The sequence below is a fragment of the Triplophysa dalaica genome, chromosome 7, assembly GCF_015846415.1.
Source record: "Triplophysa dalaica isolate WHDGS20190420 chromosome 7, ASM1584641v1, whole genome shotgun sequence".
Lineage (NCBI taxonomy): Eukaryota > Metazoa > Chordata > Actinopteri > Cypriniformes > Nemacheilidae > Triplophysa > Triplophysa dalaica.
In genome coordinates this window covers 5,714,358-5,732,487 of record NC_079548.1, presented here as the reverse complement: position 1 = coordinate 5,732,487, position 18,130 = coordinate 5,714,358, and the positions used below count along the sequence as shown (strand labels likewise).

The following is an 18,130-nucleotide window of genomic DNA, read 5'->3' as shown; positions in this document are numbered from 1 at the left end:
CCTGACTAGCGATGCTGGCTCCGCCTTCACGCAATGACGCTGTACCGGGGTGGGGGCGTGGTCAGCTCGAAATGCATTTTCAAGTCCACATTGAATTTTGCACCACTCAACGCGCTGTGTGTAAATGAAAATGCAATCCCAAATGTTCAACCTGTTAATGTTAATGCATTAAGGGAAAATGACATTAGAATTTACTTTTTGCTACAGTTTTGCTTGACTATCTTAAATATGTATAATCAATCCGGTAAAGCATTTTCATTTTAATTTTGCAACTTAAAGAGCGTTAAAAAGTATGCACATTACACATTAAGACTACTGTTGGAAATGGCAAATGTAAATAATATAATTTCATTTTCATTTTCCTTCTGCACCAAAGTTTGCACATGTGGAGTAATGGAAAATGTAAATTTAAATACAGAAATACATTGCCATTTTGAATATTGCATTGCAAATTGAATTTTGCACCACATATGCTTCCATAGGAAACGAGGATGCATGTTGAGAAGTACCCTTAATCAAAACCAGCAAGCCAAGCCAACGGATCTGACTCGAAACACCAATGATTGCACATCGTTAGATCATATTAAAGCACACATAAATGATAGATTTACACATTTGGCTGATGCTTTTATACAAAGCGACATTGCGTTATCCTATATTTTTTTGTTTCAAAGTATGTGCAATCCTCTGGGATCAAACCCACGACCTTACGTTGATATCGCGATGCTCTTACCAGTGAGATACAGGAAAGATAATCATCATATTACAAATGTAGACGTAGTTCAGACAGTAGTTAATAGTCACATAGTTAATATATTAATATAGTTCATATTTATGCATAACATACATGTGACATTCCTTAAATACAGATATGACAGTTCATATAATTTAGAAACAATTTAGCAAAAACCTAAAATACACAAACTGGTGATTTAAAGAGACACGGTGTTCGCTGTAAGAACTATCTCATAATGCTCAGATGCTCCTCTCTCACCGTAATGTCTAGTATATGAGAGCACAAAATGTGTGAGGACTCAATCGATCGTCGTTTTCAAGTTCTAGGCCTTGCCTACATCTGCTGTCAGTTTTCAGTTTCTCCTCGCAACGACCAGTTTAACTCACCTGACGATTTGTGTGTTTTTAATGTTGCTTAAACGTTTTATGACTTATTTATGACATTCTGCTTATCAGCTATGACTGAAGCTTATGTGTGGAAACTTTCTGCCGCTGTGTCTGTTGCCCAAATGTAGGTTTATGGTTGCTGTGGCTTTAGTAAGTCGCTACATGTATGTGGTTTCTAGCTGTCGTTAGAGGGTTGCTATGGTGATCTGGGTATGATATTCTGGTCTGTAGATGAGATGTGTTTGTCTGTTTTATTATCAGCTCATGTCTCCTGAACATCCAACAGAATTTCAGGTGTCAATCATGTTTGTAACGCTTATCAAGCACCACTGTTTTGAAAATGTTACTAGTGTTAATTTTTCACAGGCAGTGGCACATTTTTACTTGCCACAGTCGCTCCTAAAGACAGCACGAACTCAATAAATTCATTTTGGTTTTATTGACATGAAATGTACATTAAAGTAGTGATGTTATATGGGTTTCATGTCAGAACACAAAACTTGTGCATGAAACACTGATAATGTGCATGTAGAGTGACGTCTCTTCACACTGTATGAATGCACCAGCAGCAGTTAGATATTTCATTATTACGCACAATTGTGTTTTTTCCTTCTTCTTCCTCTTCCGATGGCCCAATCAAAAAACTCATCTTGAGGTCTCTGTTTTTCTCCACCTCAGACATGTTCCTCTTTCAATGTTCAGTAAGCTTTTGGGTTTTAAACTCAATATCCAATAAACAGAAATCAAAAGTCTGATTGTTTGTAGACACATCATCACAGTCCTCAACAAGCTTGATCTCGGGAATCATTCACATGTACATGTTTTGTCTGTGTTTGTGGTCTGCTGGATAGAGAGAGAGAGGAAGATGAGCTCATTGAGGTGTTAGTTTCTATCTCTATATCAGAACCTGTGTGTCAGAGAGCAGTTGTTTCTATTGGAATTTTTGTATATATATATATATATATATATATATACACTGAACCACCCTGCTGGTGATGAAAGCATGAACTAGTTTCTCTAAATCTTGGTTTGAGACAAAACATCTGATTCTACTATGTTTCTAAGATGGTAGTACGCTGATTTGCTTATTGCTTTGACAGGACTGCTGAAACTAATGTCAGACTCTTAAATAACAGCAAGATTTTTAACCTTACTTTTGGGTCTTTAGACCTCTTAAGTCAAGGTATGTGTTTAACTTGTTAGTTTCATCCTTGTTACTAAATACAATGACTTCAGTTTTTGTTTTTTTACACTGAAGGAAGTTTTGACACATCCAGCTGTTCATTTTATCAATGCACACTGGCACAGACAGTCAATAGGCCTGTAGTCATTGGGTGAAAGGGCTTGGTAGATCTGAGTTTCATCTGCATAGCTGTGGTAGGCAATTTGGTACTTTTTCATTATTTGGCCAAGTGGAAGCATATACAAAATTGAATTAGAGCTGAGCAAGAATCGAGCCCTGTGGAACACCACAAGTCATGGGTGTCCAGTCAGATTTATGGTTGCCTATATTCACATAGTAACCTCTCCCTTAAGTTATGACCCAAACCATTTAAGTACCAACCCAGAAAGCCCTACCCAGTTTGATCTATGTGGGATCTACAGTGTCAAAGGCAGCACTGAGATCTAGCAATAACAGAACTAATATTTTGCCTGAATCAGAAAATTTGGCTACCTGAATGAAGAAAACCTTTTCAATGATCTTGCCTATAATAGGAAGATTTGATATTGGTCCGTAGTTAGACGGTAAGGTTTTGTCTAGATTGCTATTTTTTAGTAGAGGTTTGACATCCGCAATTTTTAGGGACTATCACAGTGCAACATTGAGACAAACACTGTGACGACAACACACGCACACAAAAAATCAATTGTTTGTTGTTTTTATGCGTATGTGCTGTTTAGTAAGTTGTACTTTGAATTGTGTACATGTTATTTATCTTTATTAGTTTGCATTTTGTTTCATTTTGTTTAAATGTTATATGTACAAAGCTACTTAACTCCAACATGTTACGATCCAGGGGCGGGGCCTAGAAAATTAAATGGCCCCAAACACTCATTCAGTGTGAGTTGTTGGAGTAGGAGTTTGTTTAGTGTACTGGAGTGTCGGATTTATCTGAATATGCATGTAAATATTGTACAGTTTACTTTACTTTGTTATTTAGGTATTTTCTGTTTACACCGTGTTTAGCTGGAAATTTAGCGAAGAGAATACAATATATCTCTTCCTCACATCAATGGGTTTCTGTGTCACTTTTAACCTCTATTCCCCGAATCATCCTGTCAACAGGGACTCTGGGAACATTCCTGAAAGAAGTGAGATATGAACTATTTTTAGGAGATCTGTTTTCAAACACTCTTTTGAAAAAGGATGTGGAAAGTGTGTCAAGCCTGCAAGTTAACACTTTAAGAAGCTGTACCGTTCCCTCCACGGTTTGTGATCCATTGTCTCAAATTCAGAGAGAGTTACTAATTTCTGAAGGCACAGGTGTGCCTTAGGCCGGCCACAATAAAAGGGCACTCTAAAATATGCAGTTTTTGATGCAGAGAATCAGTCCACTGGATGGGTGTTTATTTTTCGTCCACCCTCACGCCAAGACTACAGTGAACCTTCAGAAACTTAAACAATCAGTTCTGTGCTGGAGAAATAGGAGAAAATCCCATGTATGACACATATAACAGTGGCAGTAGAGGGCAAGTACATTTTCTTGCATTATACACATTTCTGAGAACACAATGAACATAATTTTAGGAGAACTTTGGCCAAAAAGTTTAGGTCTCTGTAGAAACTGTGCTTTCTCTGTGGCAGTGCCATAATTCTGGAAAAAACTATTCTGATTGATGGTTGATCGGTACAAGATAAGTGGCAGATACAGACAGTTATAGAGGAGAAAACTAAAACGGCATGTATGCTTGCAGTCAAATCAGTCTTTGTTCATACAGACTTAAACACTGTTGTGGAGTGGGACCGGGTCAGACCTTCTGTATGATAACTCGTGTTTATACTTTTCAGGAGAATTTCAGGAGAATTTCGAAAAGACAAAAGCCATTTAATAAATAAAGAATGTTAGAAATAAAGCATTTAAAGAGAAAATATAACTTCCTGGATCTATCTGAAGGCTCCATGAGTCACGTGACTTTCCAGCGTTTTGGACATCCGTTGGCAGAACTCTCTTTCTCAATGGCTCTGCTCCGGGTGTGCATTAACATTCAAATAATTCAATGACCCGTCATCAATTATTCCTAACATACGCTGTATGAAAGACAATGATTCGCCATCTAGCGGCTGTCTATAGAAGTCTCTTGACGTCACTGTGCTTTTTGGACGTTTTTTGTTTAATTGTTGTTTGATGAGTTATTAATGATTACAATAAAATTAAAAGTAGGCCTAATATAAAGTACTTAAGGGTCACAACAATAGAGAAACAACAATAGGGAGTCACAACAATAGAGAAACACAGTCTGCTTAAACTAATACCGCACAAACATTATACATTTTCATGTTTTTATTGAACACAACATGTAAACATGCATAGTGCAGGGTGGAAAAAGTATGTTAAACCCTATGCTAATGACTTCTCCAAGAGCTAATTGGAGCCAGGAGTCAGCCAACCTGGGGTCCAATCAATGTGATGAGATTGGATGTGTTGATTAAAGCTGGCCTGTCCAATAAAAAAACACACACCAGTTTTGAGTTTGCTGTTCTGAAGAAGCGTTGTCTGATGTGAACCATACCTCGCACAAAAGAGCTCTCAGAAGACCTACGATCAAGAATTGTTGACTTACATAAAGCTGGAAAGGGCTACAAAAGTATATCTAAAAGCCTTGATGTCCATGTGTCCACGGTAAGACAGATTGTCTACAAATGGAGAAAGTTCAGCACTGTTGCTACACTCCCTAGGCGTGGTCGTCCTGTAAAGATGACTGCAAGAGCACAGCGCAGAATGCTCAATGAGGTGAAGAAGAATCCTAGAGTGTCAGCTAAACACTTACAGAAATCTCTGGCACATGCTAACATTGACGTTGACGTTGACACATCTACAATAAGGAAAACATTAAACAAGAATGGACTTCATGGGAGGACACCATGGAGGAAGCCACTGCTGTCCAAAAAAAACATTGCAGCACGTTTGAAGTTTGCAAAAGAGCACCTGGATGTTCCACAGCACTACTGGCAAAACATTCTGTGGACAGATGAAACCAAAATTGAGTTGTTTGGAAAGAACACACAACGCTATGTGTGGAGAAAAAAAGGCACAGCACACCAACATTAAAACCTCATCCCAACTGTGAAATATGGTGGAGGGGGCATCATGGTTTGGGCTGCTTTGCTGCCTCAGGCCCTGGACGGATTGCTGTCATCGATGGAAAAATGAATTCCAAAGTTTATCAAGACATTTTGCAGGAAAACTTAAGACCATCTGTCCGCCAACTGAAGCTTAACAGAGGATGGACGATGCAACAGGACAACGACCCAAAGCATAGAAGTAAATCAACAACAGAATGGCTTCAACAGAAGAAAATACGCCTTCTGGAGTGACCCAGTCAGAGTCCTGACCTCAACCCGATTGAGATGCTGTGGCATGACCTCAAGAGAGCGATTCACACCAGACATCCCAAGAATATTGCTGAACTGAAACACTTTTGTAAAGAGGAATGGTCCAAAATTTCTCCTGACCGTTGTGCAGGTCTGATCTGCAACTATAGGAAACGTTTGGTTGAGGCTATTGCTGCCAAAGGAGGGTCAACCAGTTATTAAACCCAAAGGTTCACATACTTTTTCCACCCTGCACTATGAATGTTTACATGTTGTGTTCAATAAAAACATGAAAACGTATAATGTTTGTGCGGCATTAGTTTAAGAAGACTGTGTTTCTCTATTGCTGTGACTAAGATGAACATCAGAACAGATTTTATGACCAATTTATGAAGAAATCCAAGTAAGCCCAAAGGGTTCACATACTTTTTCTATCAACTGTATTTGCTAATGTCAAAAAGATTTTACTGTATCTGCAGAAATGAACATCGATGTCTGTTTGAGGGGCTTTTTTTCTGAAAATTGGAGTATCAGTTTGGGGGTTGAATATGATGTGGAGCACTACCTGCTTTCATTCTATTAGTGACAGTCCTGTCTATACTTCAAATAGATTTGTTCAAATATGCTGGTTTGATAAGGATGATATTCCTGGACAAATCTTTGGTTTTCCAAGGTTTCTTGACGAGGTAGGGAGAGATTACATCATATGCCCATCCCTAACTAGAGATTATGCCAGCTACATCTGAAAATCCCGTGCCATCCTCCTGCGAGAGCCTGCGGACTGACAGACCATCCCAGCTCCATCTCAGGCAATCCCATCACTACCCAAGAGAAAGGCGAACATCTGACTATCCCAGCTCAGGAAATTCCATCCTCAATCCAAGAGCAATGACATACTACTTGACACATTATTGCTAAAGTTACAATACTTGGTATTTAATGCTAAACTTAAATCACAAGACAGCAGTTTGAAGTTATAGCTGCATTCAGTGGCCCTGATTGGAGGAGTGGGACCGGGTTGGATCTGCATGTTTTCGGAGAGTGGGACTTCCTGGGTTGCGGTTGGTGGCCTCTCCCTCTTCTTCGTTGATGTTTGCTCGGTGGCTCTTGGTCGGGGTCACTGAGTGCAGCTATGACATGTCAGAGGAGATCTTGCCGTCTTGGCTGAGCCTGGTTTCTCCAGAGGTTTTATTTTCTCCATTAATCAATCAGTGGAATTTGGGTTCCTCGCCACAGCAGGGCAGTGTAGGCTTGCTCACCGGGAGACTGCATTTATTTATTATATATTATTTACCATAATGATCTCGGTTGTTCTTTAAACACCATGCACTGTACTGAGTTTTACCTTTCTGTGTTTTTCTGTTTTTCTTATTTGCTCCTGTAAAGCTGCTTTAGAACAATGCACATTGTGAAAAGGGCTTTATAAATAAACTTGAATTGAAAAGAGTTGTGAGATGATGTGCAGATGTGTTAACCTCTGGTGTGAGCATCTCTTCACACTGTGACTGAAGATGCATCAGCAGCAGATATTTATTCTCACGCACATCTATGTGTTCATTCTTCTTCCACTTTCAGCATCAGGTTGGTTTGGTATAAAGGCCCATTCAGAAAACCTTCCTCTAGAAGTATATGTGTCTATTCCTATATCTAAATTAAGATATTTGATATGTGATTTATTGTATCTTCACAGGTATATGTGTATTATTGTCATAGTACCGTCATTGTTTGTGGTCTGCTGGAATAGAGAGAGATGAAGAGGATCTTGTTGTGGTGTTTCTATCTCTATTTCAGTTCTGTGGTATTAACCAGTGTGTGAGAGAGCAGGTTATCAGTACAGAGAGTTTTGTCACCACCATTATACTGTCCATTTAATGACAGTTAAATTTGTATCTGTACATATGAATGTAAATGTCTGTGGTTCTTTGTGAATTTCATTTAGAAAATGAATGTATGCTGCATCCCAGTTTACTAATATATTTTAATGCAGCGTCACTAAACTTCTGGCTCTCAAAATAAGTTGTGGATAATATCGGCTTCTTGAATAATCCACATTTTTAATTTAAGATTTGGCACATGCTCATTGTAATTTCAAACACTATTTTGGGTGAATAGTATGCACATTAGGAAACAGGGGATGTACATTGTTGTAAGAGGAAGTGTTTTAGTGTTTAACACAGTGTGTTTGTTGAAGTGTGTCATCAGTAGATCAGTATGGAGTTCAGGTCTCTTCTTCTAGTGCTCTGTGAGTATTAACTATTATCTTCTCAGTGTTTCTCACCTTTTCTTGCTGCTCTCTTAAAGCTAAAATACACGACAAGACTTTTGCTCAGATTTTCAGTCTGGAAAGTAATTTATGTCTAGTTTTAAAACAATTCTGTTCAGACATTTAAAGTTGTGTAGTTTATTCCAGCTATTAAATCTACATGTTTGTTCGTTCTTTATTAGTTGTCTATGAGTGTAAACTAAAGCTGAGCTTGAAGAAGAATTTATGAAAAGTTAACATCAATACATCTCTGAGACGACAATAGTGTGTACAGTTGCCATGATATATATATATATATATATATATATGTATAGTATAACAAACTATTTCCTGATATACTGCCTTTTTGCCTTTTGTCCAGTAAATATACAAATTTTGTTTAGTCATAAATGTAATACTAAAAAGCATATCAATATAACTAGATAGTCGTAGTTTTAACAACAACATTTAACGTTTATCTTCACAGCAGGTACATACAGTATACGTCATTGACACATTCATCAGTGTCAGTTATTTGATGAAATAGAGAAAGATGGGGATGAAATCACTGTGGTTTTCTTTTCAGTTCTGTGGTATTAACCAGTGTGTGAGAAACAGCCATTGTTCACAAGCTTTATTAGATTTGATTAGTTTACAAATACTGTCACTGCCACCATTATTATGTCCAGTTAATGACCAATGAGTTTTGAATGAACAAGTCACAGTTAAACCTTTTGTGTAAAAATGCCTCTTGGTCTTGTGTGAATCTTCATTAATAGATTTAAGATCTAGATCAGTGATTCTCAAAGTCAAACTGTGGTGTATATATAATAAACATACCAACAGTGCTATGTATAAAATAACACCAACTAGTGCTACATGACACGAAATAAACTAATTAGGCTATTTCAAAGGTGTGATGAGGTTTTGACAAAGACAGAGGTCTCTTTAGGACATCCAGTAAGTTTCATAACTTAAAACATCCTTCTCAACATGGAAAAATGTTTTATGCAATCCTGCTCCAAAAGCAGTTGAGACACGAGAATATGTGTTAAGAAACAAGTTAGTCGTTCCTAGTATTGCTGATCATCTGTTCTAATAGTTGGAGGCAGTAAGTGCACAATTTAGGGTGCAAACTTTAATTTAAAAAACACAGCACTGTCACTTTGAAATTTTCACACACTAGACAACTCTGGCGGTAATTTATTACTCATTTCTTATGTTCCCTTTAGGTGAAGAAAACTTGCCATAGTAGTGCTTCTGTGTTTGGTAGTCTAGTTAATGTGTAATTCTAACACCCCCAAACAACAAATTCTATTCTGATCAGGTCTTTATAAAGTGTTTTTTAACAATCCATATTAGATTTTTCTAGTAATGAACAAGAACAGTCAGAACAGTTTCATTTATGTTTGTTGTGTCCAAACTTCCCACATAAAACTGAATAGCAGTGAATATTACCTACTGTAGATTTAATCATGTTATTCAGAGTATTGCAAAGCACATTCCCATTCCCACAAAAGTATATTCCCATTAAAACCAGTTATATGAACTTTAAAAAGTAGCTTCAGCATAATTCAGTGAGATCGTAAAATTCACACATTAACTTAAGAGGAAGGAACGGAGTTTTAGAAATGCTCTTGTGCAAAAACATCTTGCTTTTAGTTCTTTTAATTATCTGTTGGACTGTAGGCCGGTGCTCCCTGGTGGGCTGTAGTGGTATTGCAGGGGTACTTGGCAAACTAAAAAAATAATGTTTTTATTAAAATATGTAGTTAAAGGAAGGCATTTTACTGCAAACCGATTTGGGAACTGACTACACAGTTTGATAATTATAAATACCACGAGTATGGATTAGTAATATAATATTTACAATTACGATTAATTTTTTTATCATATCACCTTCACCATAATAAAGTAAGCAGAGACCTGGTGCACTATATGAAAAAAACACTTTAGTATTAACTATAGTGTAGTGACAAAATGAAAAAGATTTAAACATCTAAAAATATCCTAAAAAACGTTTTTCTTTTTGTTCTTTCCAGTGTTGACTTTTAGCATCCATTCCGGGGAAACTGGAGGTAATTCAAGTATTCAGTCTTTGATGAGAGAGTTTTATACACCCCACGTCTGTCATGAGATATTCATAACTTTTTTTGTAATTTCCTCAGATTTACCCAGAGTTACAGTGAGAGTAACACCAGACACACCCGTGTTCACTGGAGAGACAGTCACTCTGAAGTGTGAGATAGAAGAACAATACAGATCATTAAATTTGAGTTTTCTGTTGACTAGTCGCAGAACTTCAGTTTTTAACTCTGATCATTACACTGTAAACACAAACACTCTCACTATCAGAGGAGTTACTCCATATGATCAGGATGAGTTCTGGTGTAGCACAGAAATACATGGACAAAAACCTTCAAGCACTGCTGTTTATGTCACAGTGAAGGGTGAGTTCAATATTAATGTCTGTAAGAGAATTACATCTCATGTGTCGGTTACAATTTTTCTGGATTTTTTAACACAATATAACTAATTCACTTAAGCTAATTTGACAAACAAAAACTTGAAACAAAGACATATTTCTTAAACTCAAAACACATTAAGTTTGTTTTTACACAGGTTACATCTTTCTCAATGTTTTCTGAAAAATCTACACAAAAATGCTTATTTTGCACATGCAGGTTAAAACACAAACACATAACAATAAGAAACAAAATGTATGACGCAAATAAGAATCTCAAGATAATAAAGTAGAAAGGGCCGCAGGTGATTATGTGTTTTTAAAAATGAAACCTAACAATAGTAAAAGAGCTCAAGGAGGTAAGAGGCAGAGATGATGAAGAAGAGAGGGTCAAAGAACATTTGTTTCTGATCAAATATGAGAAACACCAGTTGATCCTGTTCTTGTGTGGGAAGACAATGAGAAGCTGGTCAACAATTCTGACAAATGTGAGCCTGAATCATCTATTATTCAAATGTTTTAGAGAAAAATCAGCCTCCTGAAATTTGCCATAGAAATGAACATTGCAAAATAATCTAACGTTTTTTTTATATGAGGCTTAGATGTGAATCGGGCCCATGAGACACAATGCTGAGGATGTTGAGTGTTTGTCTTGTTTTTTTGTTTCTTTACAGTGTTCTGTTATTGCAACTTTATTAAGTTCTGTTGCATATTAAGTTCTTTAGACTTTGGAAGTTGGAGGTTTTCTTTTGGAAAGTTTACATCCAATTTTTCTTAAAGCTTTTTCACCCTTCCACTGATTCCTGATCACAAGTTTGAGGTTTTAGAAAGTGTTTTGAATTGATGTTTTATAGGCAGTGAAGATGGCTTTAACAATTAGGTTTTGTTTGTCCCTTAAGGTTAAGTTTCAGTCTGACAAAAAATATTTTGAATAAAATAATTTATTTCATATATTTTTAATGGGAAGTTTGATGTTTACGACTGTGTATAGTTTTAAGATTGTAAAAGTGAGAAAATGTTTTGTTTTATCAAATGTGTGTGAGCAAACAGGACAAACTGTCATTGTGAGAAACTTAATACTCGTGTTGTATCAATATTTGTGTTAACCTAATTTTCTACATTTCCTCAGTTTTACCCAGAGCTACAGTGAGAGTAACACCAGACACATCTGTGTTCACTGGAGAGACAGTCACTCTGAAGTGTGAGATAGAAGAACAATACAGATCATTAGACTGGAGATATCTGTGGTATAAAGACAGAACTGTGAATCCAGTGTTTTCCTCAGACTCAAACATCTTCACCATCAGTTCAGCATCTGATCAGGATGAGTTCTGGTGTAGAGGAGAGAGAGCTGGACGCCCCTCATCCTCACAGGACAGTGATCATGTGACTCTCTCTGTTAAAGGTCAGTCATGACTGTCATTGGCTCATTTTCAAAATTCTGTCCCATTTGTGTGCCTCTAACAACAACTAAATATATTCACTTTATTTAAAAAAATAGTGTGTAATGCAATTAATTGTTTCCCTTCATCACTAATTTTTACTTTGACAATTAGAGTAAATTTAGCTTTTATTAATAACTTGAAATAAAAATGTGTAAATTACCTTTCAGAATTCTTAAGGACAAATTGCATTTCATGAAACTGACTTTCTGTAATCAAAGATTCACAACCTTATTTTCTTCTTTCCTCAGTTTTACCCAGAGCTACAGTGAGAGTAACACCAGACACACCTGTGTTCACTGGAGAGACAGTCACTATGAAGTGTGAGATAGAAACACATCACAAGAACTGGAGATATCTGTGGTATAAAGACAGAACTGAAGTGTTGAGCTCTAAGCGTTACACTGTAAACACAAACACTCTCACTATCAGTTCAGTTACTCAATCTGATCAGAGTCAGTTCAGGTGTGTAACAGAGATATATGGACGACCAAAAACTTCTTCAAGGTCATATATTTATCTCACAGTAAAGGGTGAGTTTAAGATCAATGTCTATTATATGGGAGAATTAAGACATGAGAATCTTGAATGTGTTGATTATCAAAAAACATTATGCCAATGGCTGTGTTGTATTAATATTTGTGTCAACCCAATTTTCTTCTTTCCTCAGCTTTACCCAGAGCTACAGTGAGAGTAACACCACACACATCTGTGTTCACTGGAGAGACAGTCACTCTGAAGTGTGAGATAGAACAATACAGATCATTAGACTGGAGATATCTGTGGTATAAAGACAGAACTGTGAATCCAGTGTTTTCCTCAGACTCAAACATCTTCACCATCAGTTCAGCATCTGATCAGGATGAGTTCTGGTGTAGAGGAGAGAGAGCTGGACGCCCCTCATCCACACAGGACAGTGATCATGTGACTCTCTCTGTTAAAGGTCAGTCATGACTGTAATAAAGACTCAGAGAAAAACAGATGAATTCTGAGACTCTTCAGCATCTGAATGTGTTTTATTCTCCTGCAGGATCAAAACCAAAAGCTGAACTCACATCAGATACTGAAGGATCTGTACTGACGGGAAACACAGTGACTCTGACGTGTCTCATGAATCAGTCCACTGGATGGAAGTTTTACTGGTATCAACACACACAGAACACTGAGAAGAACACAACAGAAGGAATCTACTACACAATTCACAACATCACAGTTTCAGATGGAGGTCAGTACTGGTGTAGAGGTGGAAGAGGGAATCCAGTCTATTACACAGACTACAGTGATGTTCTGTGGATCAATGTTTCAGGTGAGAGACAGAATGAACACAAAACCTTGTTCATATTTTGGTGGAATGATTCATAGATTTATAACAAATCTTCATAGAAATTTCACACACATCAAAAAGAGTGTTTTATAGATGCTCAAATACTCCTTACAACTAAACGGATAAAGTATTGACAAACAAATTTAGAAAAGAAACAAATAACAGTTAAAATTCTAAGTAATCTATGGATTATTAAAGACACGGTATAGCTGTAGTTGTATTTAAGTATTTTAACTGTCACCGAATGCAGTTGCTTATATTTTGTACTTGAAAGACACAACACAGTTACATGTTATTGTATGTGAACATATCTCTATCTATTCTGCAGCTTCAAGTTCTTCATCTCATGGTCTGATGGTTGGAGTGGCTGTTGGATTGAGCTTCATGTTTTTGATCATTTTCTTGGTTTTCCTGTGGTGTTACAAAACCAGAAAAGGTTAAAATCTTCATACAAAATTCAACTTGAACAATGACACATTTTCACAGAGAAATCTTAAAGGTGACGTGTGTAGTATTTGTGATAGGCTTACTAAAAGAAAAAAGTCAAAGATTTGTGTATTAAAATTCCAAAAACCACAAGCACAACTGTACTTACATTATCCCAGATTTTTTCAACAATATTTTAATCATCTTTGTGGCAGATAGAAGAGTCATGTTGAAAAACTCATATTGAAAAAATCTCTATTTTTGCAATTCTGATTCGTGCTTAATACACAAGAATGACATACATCACCTTTATTATGAGTCAGTTCTGCTTTAACATTGTTCTATTAAACAATAAACAGTTATCATTAAACATTCAGTTGAATCTCTTTTCTAAAGCTGTTCTGTGTTTGTGTAGGTAAAGTGTCTGAGTCTCCCTCTGGTGTCAGTCCACAGCAGAACATCAGTCAGACATCAGATCAGAAACACAATGAAGACGGATACACTCCACTGCAGTTTGGTCAGTCAACATCAAACACAAATCTGCTTTTCTAATGACTGAGATTTACATTTGACAAAAGGTCTCTAAAAACTATTTTTTTTCCTTACAGGAAATGCTCATATTTATGACTCTGTTAATGCAGCAGATAATAAAAACACAAGCACAGGTAACATAATGATTTCATTTAATGTGTTTCATCTCATGACAGTGAAACAGTTCTTAATGGTAAAATCATGTTTCTTTAGCAGTGACTGTGAGCGGCCCCAGTGATGAACTGTATTCACAGGTCGACACAAAGAATAACAAACAGAAGAGCAAAGGTAGAAAGAACAAAAAGAGTAAAATGAAACACTGTCAGGATGAAAGTCTTAATAATTTATGTATTCTTTATTGTAGATAATGTGAGTGGAGCAGCTGATCTCACCTATGCTGACATTGAACTGAAACCTAAGATAGAAGTGAAGAAAAATAAAGAGAAGAAAGGTAAAGAAAAAATCAGAGATATTCTTTTGATGTAGTTGTTTTTTCATAGCATTTGGTGTAAGATTTTTGATTGGAAGATCTTCATGTTTCTAATGCGTTTATATTACAGTACTGCTTAAACAAGAAGAAGCCGATAGTTTAGATAACATTTCTCAGAGCTGAAATTTACTGTTAAGAAAGTGCTGAAGCTTGAAATATCAGGTTGTTTTTAATGTGGTTTCCCAAAATGTTGCTTTATACACATACTCTAAAATGAATTAACAGAATCTCAGTATCTAAAAATTTTGTACATTAATTTGTTGTTTCAGACATTACTTCTGGATCAAATGATGTGACTTATGCTCAGATAAAATAAAACAACCAGTGGAGAAAAAGACAGCTGTACTCAAACCTTCATGAACATCACAGTAAATGCTTGATAGTCTTTCCTTTTAATAGCCACATGTGGTTCTGTTATAAACACCAGTGCACTGTTGATACAGTTCATTGGCTGGAGACACATGTATGACATGTATCAGTGATCCCTTCAGAATATTTTTATTAACTTTTAGTATGAAATCTGGTGGAGATAGAAGGCAACATTTAGTCAAATTGAAATTTTCAAGCCTGTGCTTCATTGTTTCTTGTGATGATGAGTGTTGCAAAAATGATTTTATATCACCGCTTCGCTGCAGTAGAATGTCTGTAAATGCATCTTTTTATGATACACCAGAGGAAGAGAGAGAAAGTGTTCATGTTCTTCATGTTTAATAATATCAGTACTGTGGGTTTGTGTGAGGGTTGGTTTTGACAGATAAGATGTAGTAAATATCATACTTTTATGTGATATTAGAAAACCGTTGTTACTTTACTGTACTTCAGATCTCTCTAAGAACAGTTGTGCTAAAACAACCCATTTTGTGTCAAGTTAACGATAACTCTTTAAAAATACATCTCTTTATTATTTCTGGGAACATCTTTGTTGTTTTCCCTTCCATTTATTTCCCACAAACAATGTGTTAATTAACATTTCTTATTTCAGAGTTTACGAAGGTCTTGAATTGTATTTGTGTGTGATTTCTATTTTAACAAAAGGCATTTATTTATTATTTCGTATAACAGGTTGTACCCATATGGTACAAGTGTAAACTAATTCTTAAACATTCATGATATAACATTTGAGTCTACTTATGACTCCGCTACACAATAAGTGATTTTGATAGCATTGTTAGTGAACTTTTATATACTGCATACTTTGCAATAGTTAAGTTTTTGTTTTGCAATTATCACACTTAATTAACAGTTTTATACGTTGTTTTTAATTATGTAAAAATGTAGGCCTATTCTGTTAGAAGAAGTGGTTGTATATGTGGTGTATTCCCATTCAAGTTAATAATTATATTCTTACAATATTCAAGTTCTCTGGAACTTAAAGAAGCGAGGAATTTTGGTTCAGTTTCTTGTTTTGCAATCAACACTTGTGAAAGTGCTTATGTGGCAAAATACTCCAAGTTTCCTTGTGAGAGAGAGGTCCTGAGACACCTGTATGAGACGTTTATCATTCCCGCCATCAAGAAGAGAGATGAGAATGATCTCTGCTGTGACGCTGTGTTTGTGTTAAACAGTTCTGGAATAAGAAGTGATTTAAACTGTGCGGTGGCTGCAGTCGACTCTCAGATAAATCACAGATGTCAGTCTGTCTGGCTCATGGGCCTTTACATCTTCATTCATTTCTCTTCTTTATATTAACTGTTGCTTTTGTTGCTTTTATTGATACATCCTGATGCTTTTGGTTTTTTTTTTTTGTCAAGGACATGAATGAAAAGTTCATTATATCAAATTAACTGCATACCTGACACAACAATGCTCTCCTATAAGTGAAGTTAAACATGTTTTAAAAACCCGTTGGACAAATGTAAAACAGTAAGAATAATCCAAAAGCATGTCAATAAACGCATTAATACACTACACAGACATTCTGTTTGTGTGTAGTTCTTATTTAAAAGTGAAAGTAAGACCATAAAAAACAATGGAAAAATTGGGCCCCTTGATACTCATCCCGATGCTCTTTATGAAAAATATTAAGGTGTGCTGTGCTCATGAAAAGATCACGAATGTAGAGGAAGTGAAAACGAATGGAATCCTTATGACAGACTTTACCAAAGTACCATCACAGACTTTACTAAAGTATCATCATAGACTTTACCAAAGTACCATCACAGACTTTACCAAAGTACCATCACAGACTTTACCAAAGTACCATCACAGACTTTACCAAAGTACCATCACAGACTTTACCAAAGTACCATCATAGACTTTACTAAAGTACCATCATAGACTTTACTAAAGTACCGAAGACAATCTGAAAAATTAGGTTACATTTTCTATTCAGTTATTCAGCCTCATGTCATTTCATACCTGTTTATATTACTTTGCTCTGATGAACACAGAGAAAGATGTTTGTAAGAATGTCAGCAATTTTCATCATCATTGACTCCCATATAGGAACAAATAAATGGTAGTCAGAAGTGCCCTAGTTTGTTTTCTTAAATTCTTCAAAATATCTCAGAACAGAAAACAATAGAACAAATAATGATACTATATTTTTTCCTCCTATGGTAGTGATGTCAAGAAAACTGAAAATTACTTACATTCTTAGAAATATCTTTCTTTGTGTTTAACAGAACAAAGACTTTTTCACAGGTTTGAAACAACCTGCGGGTGTCATGATTCTGTAGAATCATGTCAAGTTTCTCTTGGCCTAGTGGCAGAATCATGACCGAACCCCTTGTTTTATGTGGAGAGAGACTATTTTGGCACTTATGGGTTGCCATACTCTCTCCTGACTTGTCATTGTTCTTGCCCTCTTGTTTCCTTTTTAGTGCTAGTTATGATTTCATGCCCCAAACCTGCCCCCTCCTGATTTAGTTACCTTTATAATGCCCTTGTGTTTTCTGTCCTGTACTGGTTCATTGTCACTTGTTGTTTGTGGTGAGTTCACGTCATGTTAGTGTAGTCTTTTTGTAATTATGACATCTTTAGTCTTGTTAGGTGTAGTTCGTCTTTGTTCCTGTTCTTGTGTCCTGTTATACCCTTGTTCTTGTTTGACCCCCTCGTTTTTGTTTTGTCTTTGTTTTATTTTAATTTTAACGTCAGTGTTTACCTCTTACCCGCTGTCTGCGTTTGGGTCCTCTATCCCTGCACCAAATTCTGACAGCGGGTGAGCAAATTATGACAGAATTTTTATTTTTGGGTGAACTGTCCCTTTAAGATTCTTTAAAGAGCTACACACATTAAAATGTGAAATTGTTGTTAAGTCAGTGATCTGGTATCTTTTTTGGTTTCTTGTCAGAATACAAAAGTTTAGCATGAAAAATGCATGATGTGCAGATGAGATGTGTTAACTTCTAGTTGTGAGCTTCTCTTCACACTGTGACTGAAAATGCAACAGTTGATATTCATAGACCTGTTCATCTGTGTGTTTTTCATTGAACTTTCTCTTTCTGTATATTAAAACTTCAGTGTCAATGCAGCCTAGATCTTTATTATTCTGAAAATCTAATAACAGTGACTCCCGAATTTAGTTTTTGTTAAGTATTTCACACAAATCTGCAG

At 36.2% G+C, this 18,130-nt stretch overlaps 1 protein-coding gene across 1 annotated transcript; it reads left to right on the top strand.

Annotated features, from left to right (window-relative positions):
• The first annotated feature begins 7,867 nt into the window (after positions 1 to 7,867).
• LOC130425804 (Fc receptor-like protein 5) lies at positions 7,868 to 16,576 on the top strand. Its single transcript, XM_056752206.1, has 11 exons — positions 7,868 to 7,898; positions 9,941 to 9,976; positions 10,067 to 10,348; positions 11,492 to 11,767; positions 12,835 to 13,110; positions 13,457 to 13,564; positions 13,970 to 14,071; positions 14,163 to 14,219; positions 14,299 to 14,373; positions 14,450 to 14,536; positions 14,845 to 16,576. Exons 1-11 carry the CDS (start codon positions 7,868 to 7,870, stop codon positions 14,889 to 14,891), a joined length of 1,377 nt encoding a protein of 458 aa, XP_056608184.1. The 3' UTR covers positions 14,892 to 16,576.
• Positions 16,577 to 18,130: the final 1,554 nt, after the last annotated feature.

Excerpts from the sequence above, each read along its gene's own strand:
- LOC130425804 (XM_056752206.1), top strand. The coding sequence starts at position 7,868 with ATGGAGTTCAGGTCTCTTCTTCTAGTGCTCT. Across the intron at positions 7,899-9,940 it reads GTCTCTTCTTCTAGTGCTCT|TGTTGACTTTTAGCATCCAT; the intron begins GTGAGTATTAAC and ends TGTTCTTTCCAG. Across the intron at positions 14,072-14,162 it reads ATACACTCCACTGCAGTTTG|GAAATGCTCATATTTATGAC; the intron begins GTCAGTCAACAT and ends TTTTCCTTACAG.